This window comes from Trachymyrmex septentrionalis, unplaced genomic scaffold (assembly GCF_001594115.1).
Source record: "Trachymyrmex septentrionalis isolate Tsep2-gDNA-1 unplaced genomic scaffold, Tsep1.0 scaffold79, whole genome shotgun sequence".
NCBI lineage: Eukaryota > Metazoa > Arthropoda > Insecta > Hymenoptera > Formicidae > Trachymyrmex > Trachymyrmex septentrionalis.
Window position 1 is genome coordinate 297,782 of NW_017305977.1, and position 17,676 is coordinate 315,457.

Consider the following 17,676-nt stretch of genomic DNA (forward strand, 5'->3'; position numbering starts at 1 on the left):
ACGACTTTTTCAGTTTTATATGTAAAGTATAAATTTCTACTTTCAATCATTTTTTGCAGAGATTATACACCTTTACATTTTTAAAAACGTTTTTAAGAGACGTCTCATATCTCGATTTTGAACTTCATTATTTATTTGTGATGGAACGATTATTGTAATTAGATTGAACATTTTGTTACTTGTGTCTTTTATTACGTTTATTACTAGAAAGAAATCCTGTAAACGAGAAAGTTCTGATGTAACTCTCATTTCCACTGGGATCAGGGATAATCACTAATTAGACGATTATGTAACGATGCGTTCGCACCTGCAGACATCGATCAGAAGAATCTCATGGACGACGAGTGTAACATACAGATAATAATCTCGTCTATTCATTTACGCTCAACGGCTAAAACGATTCAGCGGCGCGTTAATTAGAAATAGGAAAAGGAAACTCCCTTTTCCACACAGCGTTTGTTGTATCTATGAGAGATGAAACACGGTAACATGATTATTTCTTTACTATATCTTTACGTTTTATATAAATGACATGCGATTTATAAAAGCGTGCAAATTATCAGGAAAGTTGGAATATAGTAGTTACGACTAGATTGTCTGATATTGAGCATCTTAATGGCGCATTAGGAGAACTTTTTCGGCATACGTCGAACGAATCATTACATTAATTAGAACAAGGATGAGATAAATTTTAGGAAATTTATAAAAGGTAATTAGTAAAACACTGTAGCAAAGAATAGAACTCTTGGTTTCGCAGTCGCCGTGGAAAGTTGCGAAAGAAAGCTCAACCAGCAACATTGAAACGTTGACAAGACTTTATGCTGTTTAAGTACTTCCTTAACTTTTGAAAAAAAACACATGCTGCGTTTCTTCCTGAATCAACAGTGCGTGTAATATGTTATTACCATGTAAACAAAATGATGTGAATACCTAGGAAATATACTTATTAGGATAGCTCTTATTTTATACTTGGTGAAAAAAATGTTTTATGTATTTGTTTTCCCCAATTCCCCCAGAACAGTTCCAAATATTAAAAAATTAATCTGTATAAAAATTTTTATTGCGAATAAGAAGAATACCGACGGGCACACTTTAAATGCCAAATTATTTTACGTTACTCGTTAAAGTGTTCATCGGCATATGTTCTTTTTATCCGATTGCAATAAAAATTTGAATACAGATTATTTTTTTAATATTTGGAATTATTCTGGGCAAACAAATATATAAAAAATTTTTTCATCAAGTATAAAATAAGGGCCACTCTAATGCTTACATACTTGTCTTATTAATAAAAGGTTGTGTCCATAAATTATTATTTCTATTTAATATAGATTTTATATCCTTGTTGGAAAGAATAGAGTTATATACCATGCTTGAATAATCACAAATGAAATGTTATATCTACCATTCTTCTAATATATCTTACAATTATGTAAGAAATTAAAGAAGGAAATCTGTTTCTCATTCTGCTTTTCAAAATTACTCACAATAATTCGATGATACTTAAATTAAGCGACTGCTAACCAGGAAAGAAGTTGAAATTTTGAAAAACAGAATAAGGCAATTTTGAAAAATAGAGTGAGAAGCAAATTTCCTTCCCAATATTACAATACTTATATAAGCAAAGATGCTAAAAGAATAATAACGTTCTTTTGGCGACTATTCAAATACTGTATGATTCTATTCCAACAAGAATAGAATCTGTATTAAAAGTAACTAACTAAAGGCTAATCTTTCATTAATAAAAGCAAGTAGTATATTTCAATTGCTCACATTTTGTCCATCCCCTATATACAACAGGAGATTCAGAAAGCTGATCAAATATCGATTTAAATAAATTTGATCAGAAGTGGATTAGATGGTGGTTCGGAATAGATAGAACTGTTTCGTTATATTTCGAGGCTCAAAATTGCAAAATATTTGCATAATCTTCTTAGTCAATGAGATTGAAGAAAGAAAAAAAAAGAGAAAAGACCTTTTGCTTTCTGCGATGTGGAAAGTATTTATACGCGGGCATTAGTTATTCTTATTCCGTGCACATGCCGTTATCTTGAGCCCTGCCACCAGGGACAATGCCATTGCCATAGTGAAACAGTGAAAGTATGGTCATTTTGCCCTCGCTGTCGTACGCATTTCTGCTCTTTCCCACTCATGCTGCTCGCACGCACGCACAAGATGACACACGCATCGACATTTCGCGCTATCGCGATAGTCTCGTTTTGAATGTCACTTCATGTGTTCTATTGAAGCGCTCTCCACTTGCGACGCAGCGGCGAAATTGCTTCTGCATTTGACTGCATCAAAGATGAGAGGTAATATCTTCCGCTCGCGTGATTTTCTTTGTTTTACGATTTGCAATAAGTTAATTGTGTTACATATTTGTCACAAACTGATTTTTTTCAATCCTCAGTTATTAACTCTCTTCATAGCGGAATGAAATAACGTTAACAATTTTCAGCACGATGAGGATCCTTTTAAAGAGCATCATATGCCTTCTGTCAGTGGTTAACGCGAGGACTGCGATAATGCCGCCACCGTGGGCCGATCCCTCGAGCAACCCCTGCGCTGCACAACCACGCGGTTGGCTGCTGCTTTACTGGCCAACAGATGGGAAATGCTATAAAATATTCCAGGTACTAATCTTTTTTTTCTCACAATTTATGCCTTTGTAATTTGCAATAAATTTATGATATGTCACGGCTGTTCTAAAAGATTCATTTACGTATATTTCTACCAATATAGATTAATTTGATTAACTTATCTACATTAGCCTGCAATGTTAAGACAATGGTAAACAATAATATAATTTATTATTCTATGATGACATATTTAACAGAATGTTTCGAGCTTTACTTAGCCCTCCTCAGCCGTGTGTAAATTCAAATTACTTTCTATATTTTATTATAAAATTCACAATAATTATCTTACTTTCTATTATGATCTTTTGTTTTGCTGTACAAAAACCATAATGCTCCTGAATTGACAGTCATGAAGTCAAGGTATAAATCCAGTTTCTTGAAAGCCAATTAATTAAAATCAAAAGTTCCATAGTCAATAGTAATGTAGATGTTCGTGGATTAACGATCAAAAGAGACAGCAAAAATAACACATGACAGGTCATTATTTAACGTTGATGCATTAAACATCTAAACTCTCCATAAATTTTAATTAATTGACTCTTCCATTTCTCGCTGATAATCGAGAAATTGGCTTCCAAAAAAAACTGGACTTATATCTTGACTTTATGACTATCAATTCAGGAGCATTATGATGTATTCGTACAGCAAAACGAAAGGTCATAATAGAAAGTGAGATAATTATTGCAAATTTTTTTAAAATATAGATAGTAATTTGAATTTACATACGGCTGAGGAGAACTAAGTGAAGCTCAAAACGTTCTATTAAATATGCCATCGTAGAATCATAAAAGATATTATTGTTTACCACCTTAACATTGTTCGATTAATATAATAGACCTTATATTTTAATTTGTTATTATTTAGCAGTTTATACGTGTAATAAAAACTTTAATTATTTTATATTAGCTTGATTTCATCCACTGCTGGATATCGACCTCTTCCAATCTTTTTCATTTTGCACGATCTTTAGAAAGAAGCAATTCGGCATTAAAACGTTTCGCTTGCCATGTGTATTGGCGAGTGTACATTGACATATGGGATCTACAGTTTTTAACGCTGATCCGTATAGCGATGACAAAAATACTCTTGGAGATTTACCATTGTCTTCCGAGAGGTGGCGATCAAATAAAATTTTACGTTTTGGGTTTTAGGTGGATTTGAACCTTGAATCTTTGGCACAGAAAACAGTCTACACTCTGCGCCACGATCGCCATTTGGTTAACTTACTTTTTATCTTTTTCCTAGTTCTAAGAATCAGAAAAAGAGCAATTAAATTAAACCGAGATTAAAGTTAATTTATATTGGTAAAAATTGACATTAAAGGAATCATTTACTTCTAATGAGGGAAGAGAATAATATTGGGGGACACCGATTTTGATCAAACTTAGAGTGCGTTCCGTTTTTACGTTCACACGCTATAAGTACATATCAGTTCATCCATATTGTCTATTTATTAAACAAGAATAAATAATGCTAAAGCGTTGTAAACAAAAAATGGGACATATCCTTGGTGAGAATACAGTGCGTATCCCCAGCAACTGACTTGTGACGCAAGTAGTAAGATACTAGTAAAAAATAAGCAAGACAATTGAAATTATAAATTCTGCAATTGCTCAAGTTTCTTAATATTTTGCTCCGCAAACTATCCAGTAATTTGATAAATGAGCCGAAGTAGCTCAGTAGTTAGAGAGCTAGTTGGACTGAATAAAGTTCCAGCATCAGCGAGTTACTCACAATGCACAGCTGGTCAATCCACATTCTGTTTTTTTAAATTTATTTTCGACAGTATCGAATAATATTTAATTATCATTAATCTTCTTTGTTACATTCATAAATTATTTTAACACTGTACTCACACATAAAGGATTAGCGTAACTCCTCCGATTTTCATAGTTCAGATGTTCTTTTCCAATCCCTTTTCACTTATTGCAAAATATCTTTTATGCTACGACATTTTAGACTTTTTAACTAAAAAAAAAAACTCTTTTTTTGTCAGTCTTCAAACGACAGATTAAAAAAAAATTAATTAAAATTGATGCACTACAATCTGAGATATAAGCAAAAAAATGCTAGGTTACAAATACTCGGATGTGGGTAGATAGGGACTTTTTTGAGATGTAGGTACTGAGGGTTATAATTATAATATACTGAGGGTATTAACTATCTAAAAAATTATTCGTCCACAGGATGTGCGTAAGTACAGTAGGACATTACATTTATAATTTTAATTTTCTCGCTTATTTTTTAGTAGTACATCTTGTGACACACGTCGGTTGTTGAGGATAGGTCATATCCTCACCAATTTAATCTTAACGTGACGTTAGGATCCCCTCATGAGTCATTTATGATCTTTTATATATATGGCAGATCGGCCCCCCGTGCCCGGAAACCATGGAACTGGGTCCAGCAGCCGGCAATGGAACAATTGCGGAATGTAGATGTCCTCCAGGAACCGCTCAATCGCCCAAGGACGCGTTGTGCCATCCGATATTCACGAGAGCATCCTGCTCCAAGGGTCAATTCTTTGCACCTGTACCCGACGCGCTTGATAAATTAGCGTAACAAAAACAGTCTCTCTCTTTAATCTCATTTCATAATTAACTGGAAACACCTATACATATTCATGATGGTCCTCTTTAGTACGAAACAGCGATGGGGAATCTGTCGTGATCCCGAAATCTGCAAAGAACAAGGCGAGATTTACTGGCCCAAGGACGGCAAGTGCTATCCGAAGCTCAGCAGGGGCCCATGTCCACGTGGCGAACTTCTTGTCACAGGCGAGGACGGTCTAGCGATTTGTTCATGTTCGGCAAGTGGCGAATTGGCCAGATATTATTGGTTAGGAAATGACGGTGGTTGCCACGAACACTATACCAAAGGTCCTTGTTCGGAGCCAGGAGAATTGTTTCTGCCGGGTGGAACATGTGGCTGCCACCCTCAATTACCTCACTATCACGAACTGAGCAGGATGTGCTATCAGTTAGGTAAAACATTTAACATAGTCGAATAATACAACCTAATAATTTAAAATGTAAAAATGAAAATTCGATGTAATAATGAAATTGAGAAAATGGAAACGAAGGACACTATCTTCTTTAACATAAATTCCTTTATGCCTTTAAAATTATTGTACAAATATGAATCATTTTTCATCAAATTTTCTTCAAATTTTTCATAAAATTAATTTTATAAAATATTTGTTAATTATATAATTAACATTGTTATAATAGATTCAAGAGATAAAGATCGAGCGATAAAGATCGACCGCTATATTCTTCTTATTGAATTCTTACACACACTTGTGATTGGCATGCACTGACTCATTCCTTCAATTTAATTTTTAAGTCTTCATCCTTAGTAAAATATTTTTTAATTCATAATGTGAATTATCAGACAGCGTTGGTCCATGTCCACAAGGACATCACTTTACGGTGACAGTGGACGTCAGGTCATCACAGGAAGATATTGTACGAGCTAGATGTGTTTGCAAATCGGGTCATGTGTTATATAAAGACGGATTCTGCTATCGATTGCATACGAGAGGACCCTGCGAGAGCGGCTATATGTTGATAAATTCGTCAACCTGCATTCTCGTGCCATGCAAACGCGGTAGACTATACTTTCCTCAGGAGAAGACATGCTACAAGATCGGTACAAGAGGACCGTGTCCGAACGGGCAGATAGTGTTATACGATTACAACGTGAGACCGTCCCTCGATGGAATTAGTTACAATGGCGTATGTGGATGTACCAATATCATGAGAGACGCTGGCAAGTGCAAAAAGAATGATAACGATGATTGCGAGAACAGGCCAGGAATGGTAATGATCAAGAAAACCTGTTATAAGTTGTACACACAAGGCCCGTGTATTGAGGGGGAATGGTTAGTCGCTCAGAGAATACCGAAAAATAATCGATATGTGTTATGGCAACAAGAAGAATTGCGACTGAAAACTAGATGCGAATGCCGACCTGGTTACAAGAGGATTGTCCCGAGCTCTGGTGAAGCTATGGAAGAGTTAGAGAATAATAATCTGATCTCACCAAATAGTTGCCAACCACCAGCGGTAAGCTTGGCAAGATTTCTCAACGATAATATCAAATCAACAATGACTTGAATAGCTCATAAATTGCTGCACAGTGATTGCAGCGTTTATAGAACGCTACGTTCATTTATAAAACTGTTAGATAAAACATAATTTTTTTTTTGAAACTGGAATAGTTATTTTTTTATAGTTTTTTGGATGCTGAGAGTATGAATGCGTTTTCGAAATGGTTGTATCACAATTTTGAGAAATTTGCAATTCAATTTGCAAAAAGAATTACTTTTACGCACAAAGAAAAATATTTGATTGAATTAACTGGAATTCTAGTGAAAAATGAACGATCCAGAATTCTGACTATGTTTACTATAAAATTCTGATTAAATCTATTAGAATTTTAGTAGATTTAACTAAGAAAATTCTGAATGTTGTGGTTATCTCAACTAGATTTCTAATAGAGATTTAACCAGAATTCTGGATTATTTTCCATCAGAATTCCAATTAATTCAATCAAACATTTTTCTCCGTGGTGTATTTTGTCGTATTATAACGACGATCTGTGATATAATGGAAAAGTTTATTGCAATCAAAATTAAATATTTTATTAGAACTTTATCTATAAAAAAATTCTTTAATATCAGCTATGGTTAATAAGATATTCATTATAAATACTATGTACATATTATAAAATGGGGTCTATTATAAAAAAAGCTGCGAATTAAGTCATTGATGATTTAACATAGTGTTCGCAAAGGATAGAAAATTTTATGTTAATAGAAATAAATTATTTAATAAAACATGTTTCAATAATAATTTGGCGGAAGATGTGCTGCCAGTATATTTCTGGTATGGAAACGCTCCTGAGCCAGAGCGTCACGTGAGCGCTTGGCGGCTCGATGGTGCCTCGAGCGATGGTGGGGGGCGTTCGCCGGAATCCAAAATGTGCAAATCTTTGCGAACACTGATTTAACAAATAGCTCATTCTTTTATATTTATTTAAACTAAGAGTTTTTTGGCTATTGAATATGAATCCGATGTCAAAATTGACAAATTCAAGATGGTTTAATATGATGAATGTCAAAACTTAAAAAATGTCTGAATTCTTACAAAATGTATAAAAAATTCATTTCAAAAGACAGGCAAATGAGAGTCAATTGCGCAGTTAAAGGTACAAAATACAACTATATTCTAAAATTTTATACATCATAATATTCGGACAATTTGACTGTCTTTCAGTCATTTTCAACGAATTGATAACATACTTAAAGAGATTCTCGCGCTACTTCCTAGTCAATAGACAGTTTATTCAGAATATGTAAAACAATTAAAATAATGGAATAAAAAGGTTACTAATATCTTATGCCATTATACATAATTATTGTTAATTTTATATGTTACTAAATATTTAAAAAATGATAAAGTAAAAGTTGTAAGATGTTCATTTGATGTACACGCATCCATCATCCATTTAACATATATTCTAGCTTTTTTCATTGAAGAATATAAATTTCTTATAAACTGTATTTAAACAGTCAGTTTAAATGAAACTTTATGAGAACAAACTTAAGTGTTTACTTTATAATTATAACGATTTTTAAATTGCTATCTTATACGCAAGTGTCTCAATTTAAAAGAGAATAACTATAGAATAAGATTATATTTTCAACTTGTAATGTAAATTTTAAATTGTTAATTATAAATTCTATAAATTTATAATTAAATATCAAAATGGTACAACAAAAGTCAATGAAAATTTTTTCTAGATATTATTGATATTATTAACTTTTGTATTACATGTATATTATAGACTTGTCTTATATTTCATCAAATGCGAGAACCTCCTTAAACGCTATTTTTAGACATAAATTTCTCGCAAAATTTCTTCTTTGATCGCATCATGCTAAACTACTCTTTTCAATTCCTGTTCGAGGAGTGTTGTAGTTTATTTTCACATTAATTTAAAATTGTGTTAAAACAATATGCGTTAAACTAAGTTTCTTGGAAACCACGTTAACGATAACACTTCTCCAACAGGATTTGAGAAGAATAATTCAGCATAATGCGATCAAAGAGAAAATATTGCGAGAAATTTATGTCTAAAAATAGCGTCACGTTTAAGTATGTTATCAATTCGTTGAAAATTACTGGAAGACAGTCGAAATGCCCAAATATTATGATGTACACAGTAAAATTTTAGAATATATAATTTTACATCGCACCTTTAACCGCGCAGTTTATTCTCATTTGCGTGTCTTTTGAAATTAATTTTTTGTTAAATTAGAGAATCCATTATAATTACCTATTTAAAATCTATTCATTTCTCACGAAACTGACAAATTTAAAAATAAAAGATATTTAAAATTTATAAATATCTTTCATTTTTTAATTTATCAATTTCGCGTATACAATTGCCTAAAAACCCTTATCTTTATCTAAACATAATTGAAAGCTATTTAGTAAACCATTAATAACCTAATTCACTTTTCTGTAACAGATTCCATATTAACTACGAATATCTTATTAACCATAACTGACACTAAAAAATCCTTTTGAGGATTGACAATCCAAACAACATTAATTTTGATTACAATAAAATTGTTCTGCACATCATATATTGTTATAATACAACAAAATATAAAAATATTCTTTTTTTACAATTTTAAATGTAAATTTTTTTAAATTATAACATGCTGGATAATTTGAGAACCAGATTTGTATTCAGCATCCAAAAAAAAACTATGGAAAACGACTAGTCTCATCTTAGTATTTTTTTTTTGTCAAACAATATAATTCATAAGAATCATCGAATTACATTTATTTATTTTTTGCCTAGTGAAGAACATGCATGATGCATCGAATTTTTCTATTAAAAAACTATAATTAATTTTATTTTGTACATGATATACTGAATTATTTAGTTTTATCTTATAGTTAAGCAAAGTTTTATTTATTGCGTCTCATATTTTAAAGTTTAAACATTGTAAATATCTTAAGAATTTTAAGTATGATCGCATATGTGAATACATCAAATACGATAAAGAAAGCTAAAATCGGTCATATTTTTGGATGTTACAAATAATACATTATATATTCTTATTAAATCAATTTATTCCAGACATAATTGCGAGCCGATAACATTCGGATTCAACACAATCATTCTGAAACGCTAATAATCCCCCCCCCCCTAGATTAAATTAGAAAGAAAGAAAGAAATTTATTGTAAAAAATATTACCTTAGCCAGAGTTTCTTTCTTTCTTTCTAATTTAATCTAGGAGGGATTATTAGCGTTTCAGAACGATTGTGTTGAATCCGAATATTACCGCCTTGCAATTATGTCTGGAATAAATTGATTTAATAGAAGAATATATAATGTATTATTTGTAACATCCAAAAATGTGACCGATCTTGGATTTCTTTATCATATTGTAAATATCATTTATGTATTTACAAAAACTAAAGTTACTTATGAAAGATATGAGAGACAAGTGCCAATTTTTTCTAAGACGCTTATCAGAAGTTGTAAATAAATAAAAATGTACTTACTCATTTTTATGCTGTAAATCACGGATTTGTTTTTGCATCGCTTCCTTTTGTTGATCTTTATGCGTTAATTCTCGTTCCAATGCAGCAATCTTCTCTGTCTTTTCGTCCAATACCATCTAAAAATAATTTTTAAAAAATATTGATTTTATAAATCATTACAATAGCTAATTATTAAAAGATTAATTTGTTACAATATTTTAATTAATTACCAATAACCGATCTTTTTCTTGATCCAAGAGTGTCATACTTGAGCGCAGAGTATTTATTTCTTGCTTCAGTTCTTTGATTTGATCGTTTAACTGCAGCTGTTGCTGCTCCATATTTCTGTTGTGATCCATAGCCTTGTTCAATTCCGATTCTGTTTGTGACAGTTGGCCCTGTGCGTCTCCAAGCGCTTGATCCGTTTGATCTTGTAATGTTCTACAATAGATAATTTAGAAGATTAAGATTACATTCGATTTTTACAAATAAAATTTAATCTATATTACCGTAGTTGGAAATATTGCGTTCGTTGCGCCATTAATTCCTGCTTTGTACGACGCAGTTCCTCTTGTACATCATCTAACTGATCCTCGAGACCGTTCACTGTCGCTCTTCTTGAGCCCTGAGTCACCAACAGATCTTGTCGTTCTTTTTCTATATGTTTCAAGCGATTCTCCGCCTCGATTAAATTTTCCTTAAGTCGAAGTTGTTCGCTTTTGTGTGTATCCGACATTATCTATATCCAAATATCATCGAGTCATGCATTTACATTAGATTGCCATAGCCACAACGTTAACAAGAAATAGTAAGTCAGCATTAATTATGCTAATCACACATAGTTATTAGATATAATTAGCAAAAGTACGAAAGTTAAGATTCGCATATTATTTAGTATCTACATTAAGATTAAAATATATTGAGAACAATCAACAAAAAATAGAAAGGTGAAATTAATTTAACTTATAATGATCTCCATTTTCTACCTCAAGTTTCTCCCGTAACGCATCGCGTTCATCTATCAGTCGTTCAATATCCGCTCTGGCTGTATCTCGCTCTCGTTCAAGACGTTCAAGCATCGTCTGTAAAAATTTAAATTGAAATGAGAATAAGATATATACTGGGTGCCTCATTTGAACGACTTCAAATATCTTTTAAACAGTGTATTTTAAAGAAAAATATTTCAAAGGTTTTGTGACTTCGAGGGGAACATAAATAGTACCTTTGGTTTTACCTTGGATAGCATTGTCAAGATCAGGGCAAGGTCACTGAAATTTTTAAATGGAGTTCTCCATTTTTCATTGTATATTCTTGTAGCTTACTTCGAGAGCTTTTCACTGTAATGAAATAATTTTTCATTAAGTACTTTTCGAGTATAACTTATAATTGAAAAGCTCTCGAGGTAAGCTACAAGAATATGTAATAAAAAATAGATTCTATTTAAAAAATTCAAAATAATCTTGTCTTAACTTTGATAATGATATCCAAGGTCAAATCAATGGTACTATTTTATATCCCCTTCAAAATCACAAAATTTTCTTAACTATCGGAAGTGTGTTTACACACCTTACACGCACGCACGCACATGTATTTAATATGATCTTATTTGAAAATCTTTACTTTTGTCGTGTTAACGTCTTTAGTAGATACTGGCGAGCCAGAAGCACAGGTACAAATACGAATGGGTTGGCACAAACTGCAGGATCTGCAAGGAATACACATCTGTCTCTGTTGATTGTTGTAAGTTTGCAATCGTGCTTCTAGATCCTTTTTCTTATGACACAGCTCTTCCTTCTCTCGATGTGCTTTGCTTAAAGCTTGTTCCTTATCACTTAACTCACGTTTTAATTCACAAATTTGTGTCCACAAATCGGCCTGTAATTTACAAGTAATCAAAATTTAACTTTTTATACAAGCAATAAAATTATTATTTTAAATATTTAATATTTACGGTATCTTTGTCAGATGTTCTACGTTGTTCGTCCAGACAATTGATGTATTCCTTTCTATAATGATCTCGTTCTATTTCCAATCGTTGAATTGTCTGTTGAAGCTGTAAAATAAATGTCTTTTTCTAATATAATATTTAAAAAAACAATTAAAAATATTTAAGTAAGCTCCTTCGACTCACAGATGCAATTTTTAAATTTGCTTCGTCAATACGTTTTTGCATATCAAAGCCACTTGTATTTTTTATAATTTCTTTATCGTTAATCACTATTTGATGATCGATTATATCATGGTTTTCATTTGTGTTATTTTTTAATGCTAAAAAGGATAAATAATTCTTAATATATTTTCTTTTCATATAATTATATTTATTAATAAACGATCTATTAAAATTTATAATTAACATTTTCCTGGGCTGTATATTTCAAAATCAATTTACTATTAATACCATTTTTTTTCTTTGATGTTCTCATCCCTTTATTCTGATCATTCTTTTCTGTCTTTTCTTTTGCTTGCGTCTGTTCATTCCCTCCATTATTTTGCCCAATACTTTTTTTATGTATATACTCTTCTAATATTTTATTAGTAAATTGCAACTGATTAATATCTTGGTTTTGGCAATTATTTTCTTTAGTCAGTCTTTCCATATTTACACTTTTTTCTGCAATATTATTATTAAACTTTCACCTTCGACACAAGTAGCCCAGGCTGTTAAAAGGAAAAGTATAAAAAAAGTGAACAATTTTAACATACCAATAACTGTTAGTTGATTGATCTTATCAGACATTTGTTTCTTTTCATCCAATGTACGTTCTAGAGTGCGTTGAATATTACGTTTTTCAAGTTTACATGCTTCTAGATCTGCTCTTAACTCTTGTACCTCTCTACGTTCTACAGTTAACTCGCGTTCCAAGACATGTACTTGTGTCATGACATTCTCTAACTTCTCCTAAACAAGCATAAGAGTGTAAAAACAAAAAATTATACTAAAAATATACATTAATGCAATCGTAATTACTTGGAGCCTACAAACTCTTTTGTTATTCTCTTTAACTGTAGAATTACAGTCGGCTTCTACAGCTAATGCAACGTGATCTATATCTCGTAATTCTTTCTCTAGTTCTTCATTTCGTGCTGCTAGTTTCATTGCCTGAGACATAGCATCATGTTGTTTATTTAGAGATTCTGCATCATTCAAGAAAAATAGAATGTGTGAAATAAATGTCTTCATAATTGTATAATCGAATAATTATGTTGCAAGTAAATACTGTAGGAATACTACAGTACTCTACTAAATTCCTTACCTTTTAGCTGTTGTTCCAGTTCCAATTTGATCTGTTGGAGAATCTTTACTTCATTAATCTCTGTAGCATCGTGAGTAACACCAGATTTCTTTTTGCAAATGCAGTCCTTGTTAATTGCAGCATAAGAACGACTACCTTCCAACATTTTTCTCAGTCGCATTATTTCTTTTTCCTTTGTGGTCAACTATAAAAGATTCTTCATCTTATATATAACTTATTAATATATATATATATACACACACACACGCACGCGCGCGCGCGCGCGCGCGCACACACACACACACACACACACACACATATATATACATATGTATATATATACATAGGGCCATCACACAGTGTGAACTGCATAAAGATGCATTAATAAAGGAGGAGGGGGAAAGAGTGCCAAATTAAGTTTCTTCTGTATGTAATCATATTTTTACTCTTCATCTGCAATCTGGATTTTTTTATCAGCCAAATATTTTTTACTATTTTAGGTTTTCAAAAAAAAAATATAAAAAATTTCAGGGTTTTACATTATCTTTTCCTCAATAAAATTTCTGCTAACAGAATATTTTAGGAGGGGAAATTGGAGTCTGCCTCCTTTTTTTATTTCGGAGATATTTGAGAGTAAAATCTCACTTATATAAAAGAACATTCAAATCGCAAAAAAGAGCTAAAAATCAATTTTCCACTTCTAATACCAATTGCATGTACACGCTTCTATTCATTCTTCAGATTTAAGTTTTTCTAAAATGTATACCGTATACTATAATAATTTAATTTAGAAAAATTAAAATCTAATCACGATATCTAAAACCATCGATTAAAACAGATAATTGTTTATTTGCCAATATTACTAAAATTATTCAATATATACAGGGCCATATACATATATACAAAAGTATTTTAGCACCAGAATGTCGATTATTTCTCTAGAATAGAAATGTGAAAAGTGAAAAAATTTTTTATTAATTTCAATGGTAAAAATTCACACTTTTCACATTTTTATTCTAATGAAAAAATGATTAAGTGGCATTTTGACTAAAGATGTAAAAAAAATTATTTAAAACCATATTTAAAAAATTGTAAATACAAATTAAGAGGAACAACAAAATTTCTTTTGCATAAAGACATCTTATGTATCAATGGCAACCTTAGTATATATTTATTTCATAATGTGTTAATGACAGTAACACATTTAAAAAAAATAGTATTACCATGCGTCAATAATTCTTAGCATGCAGAAAACTGACTTTGTTAACATAATATTTTCATTCTTTTTTAGAAATTATTGATGACATATTCAAGAAACACATGCATAAATATTGATGCTTAGTATACCTGTTTTTCAAGGGTTTCTATGGTATCGGTTTGCAATAAAAGCTCCTCTCGTAATTTTGTTACCTCTTGATTTAAGCAATTCATTTTGTGATCTGCCATGTTTATTATATCTATTATCTTAGGCTCCATGCTACTTAATTTTGGCAGTGAACTGTCCTTTGTCCTTGGCATTGGCTCAGTTTCCAAGACTGGCCTTCGAAGAGGAAAGCAAGGACGTTTCTTGGCAGCTAAAAAGTTTCGTAGATATACATCGCATGACTTAAAAACTGATATTTTGATATTTTGTCGACATTTGCAGCAAAATAATAAAATAGCAACTTACTAAGACCAACATTAATAATAGTTGGTTTTAGACATTTGCCTTGAAGCTCCAATATCTTTTTAGACTTGGCAGCTGACTCCGCCTCTAGCTCTTTTATTTTATGTATGTTTCGTGAGGATGTCAATTGTAGATCATTGCATTCACATTCTAACTTGTATATCTGCCTTTTAAAATCCTTGACTTGCTTTTGATGCGCCTCCTTAGTCTCTATCACATCTGAATAAAGTTGGTTGCATTCTCGTACCAATTTCACGTTATCACATTTGTAAGGATCAACAGACAATTGCAAATGGCTGCATGCCTATCGATATGATACCGTCAAATTAGATTGTATATCAAAAATATTTTTTTATACTTGATGAAAAATTATACGATATGATTCACGACTATTCACGACTAGCGCGTTATTCGTCAGGTAACATTACGATGTCCTACAATTGAGTTGCAAGCCCTAAGTGTAAGAAATTAACCAATCATAGTAGATTATTTTTGTCTCGTATTCAATTGTGATCGGCCAATTTCTTATAGTTTATGACTTGCGACCCTATTGTAGAACAGGCATAAAAGATTGCATTCTTTTAGTATTAGCTTCTGCTTGAAGTTAGATAAATGAAACTGTATTCAAATGTTTCTCTTTACAAGTCCAAAGACTCCACAAGAAACTGAATATTGTCACAAATATGCATACAATGGCATATCCCACATACCTCGATATTCTCCTGAGCAATGGCTTTAAAATGTTTTAAACTGTCTGTAGTTTGAATAAGATCGACCAGCAAGGCCTCTATCAAAGGTAAAGCATCCAACAACAGCGTCTGCTTGTACCCTAGGTTGTCCAGGTGTTTTCTAACCGTTTGATACCTCGCAGTAATGTTGCATTCTACATCTCCGCTCATTCTCGCGAAATACGCAATTGACAAAACGGTTCACGTACAAGATTAAATTGTACAATTATTATAAGAACTTGAAATTGTATCTTCATAACAGATGTAAGACGTAACCTGACATGTCTCATGTATTGTTATTGTAATAGGACAAATATCTCAAGGTTTTCTACTAAGCACAAAAATCCATATTGTTGTGTAACATTACAATTGTACATAATAAACAATAACTATTCTATAAAATCAATACTGATCGTTCAAATCTTGCGATCTCTTTTCCTTTCACTGAATAATCTAAATATATTCTCATTATTATTTGTAGTCCTGATATAGTCTTAACACACATTTATTTCATTAGAAAACGTCAAAAAGATGTTATTCATTCAAAGTTACAATTTTTCCTATCGGTAAACGTTCTCGATCGTTTTCTTGTAAACAATTCGAAAAACTTATAAAATATTTCCTAAATACCTAGTATATTTTCTCTAGGTAGAAATCAAGTTAATAATGGAGAGGTCGCTACTGTGCAGTACCTCCGCGACATCTAGCTTCAGCAGATGCTGACATCTGAGGTGTTCCGCACAATAAAAGAAACAGAGAACAGAAAATAATCCCTGTTTTACAATACGGTCACAAGCTGCAAGAAATTAGCCAATCACAGTTAAGTGTGAGAAGAATAATCGATTATGATTGGTTAATTTCTTACGATTTACCACTTACGACTCTATTGTCTGAAGAACAGGCCTAAGAATTTCAACCTATCAAAAACTGTGTATTCCATAATATATGATTTTTGATAGGTTGAAATTCTTATGGTGCGGCCACAATAGAAGGAATAAGGAATAAGGATTCCAACCTATCAGAAACCGTGTATTCCAGTATATCCAATATCTGATAGGTTGAAAACCTTATTCCTTATTCCTTCTATTGTGGCCGCACCTTTATTCTCGTACGCGACAAGCGAATGAGTTTAACTGCACATGGCTACACAAAAAGCAGAATTAATTAAAAAATGTGATCTTGTATCAATTATGAAACTTGATTCCTAGGAAAGTGAAAAGTGAAAAATTTCTCCATTAATTTCAATGGTAAAAATACTATAACCTTGATATATATAATAAAATATTTTACAACCTCTACTGGAAAAATTATATATATGCTTATTAAACTGTGTTCGGAAATTTATTCGGGTGCACTCATGTATTATTTATCTTCGTTTAACATTCGGTGAACAAGGATAAAATGATACATAGATGCACTCGAGTAAAGATAATCTGGATTCGCGTGTCGCGTGTCGCGCATAGCGCTGGTGTGCAAGAGCTATAAATCGGATTGAAGTGGTACTCAATTTGATGACTCTAAATGTCTCTACAGCAATTTGGATTACAATCCTTGTTGCTATGAAACTTGGATTTTGAACTACTACATGTGTGTTTCTCTTTTGAAAGATTAGTTTTTATTTCAGAAATTTCAAAATATTTGTATGGCATTATTTGTTACGATTCTTTTCTACGTGCTGTTGTGGTTGATTTGATAAGAGTATCCGGAGAGGGTTGATTGTATTTAACTCTGCGTTTTTAATAATATTTTTTTTTAATTTTTTGTAATAATTTCTATAATAATTTTATAATATTTATAAATATATATGTATATATATATACAAGTATATATATATATAGTAATAA

At 31.7% G+C, this 17,676-nt stretch overlaps 2 protein-coding genes across 2 annotated transcripts in view; one reads left to right on the forward strand and one right to left on the reverse strand.

Annotated features, from left to right (window-relative positions):
• Positions 1–5,262, forward strand: part of LOC108754350 — a 14,553-nt gene extending 9,291 nt beyond the window's left edge. Inside the window, exons 2-3 of the mRNA XM_018496589.1 lie at positions 2,459–2,633; positions 5,007–5,262. Coding sequence (XP_018352091.1) covers positions 2,459–2,633; positions 5,007–5,201 — 370 coding nt within the window. The 3' untranslated portion in view covers positions 5,202–5,262. The remainder of the gene's footprint in view (positions 1–2,458; positions 2,634–5,006) is intronic.
• LOC108754349 (centrosomal protein of 135 kDa) overlaps positions 1–16,290 on the reverse strand; it is a 40,321-nt gene extending 24,031 nt beyond the window's left edge. The window contains 14 exon segments of the mRNA XM_018496588.1: positions 10,227–10,342; positions 10,436–10,646; positions 10,715–10,944; positions 11,192–11,287; positions 11,826–12,080; positions 12,157–12,258; positions 12,337–12,473; positions 12,604–12,816; positions 12,909–13,104; positions 13,174–13,340; positions 13,460–13,643; positions 14,786–15,012; positions 15,108–15,408; positions 15,815–16,290. Coding sequence (XP_018352090.1) covers positions 10,227–10,342; positions 10,436–10,646; positions 10,715–10,944; positions 11,192–11,287; positions 11,826–12,080; positions 12,157–12,258; positions 12,337–12,473; positions 12,604–12,816; positions 12,909–13,104; positions 13,174–13,340; positions 13,460–13,643; positions 14,786–15,012; positions 15,108–15,408; positions 15,815–16,003 — 2,624 coding nt within the window. The 5' untranslated portion in view covers positions 16,004–16,290.
• Positions 16,291–17,676: the final 1,386 nt, after the last annotated feature.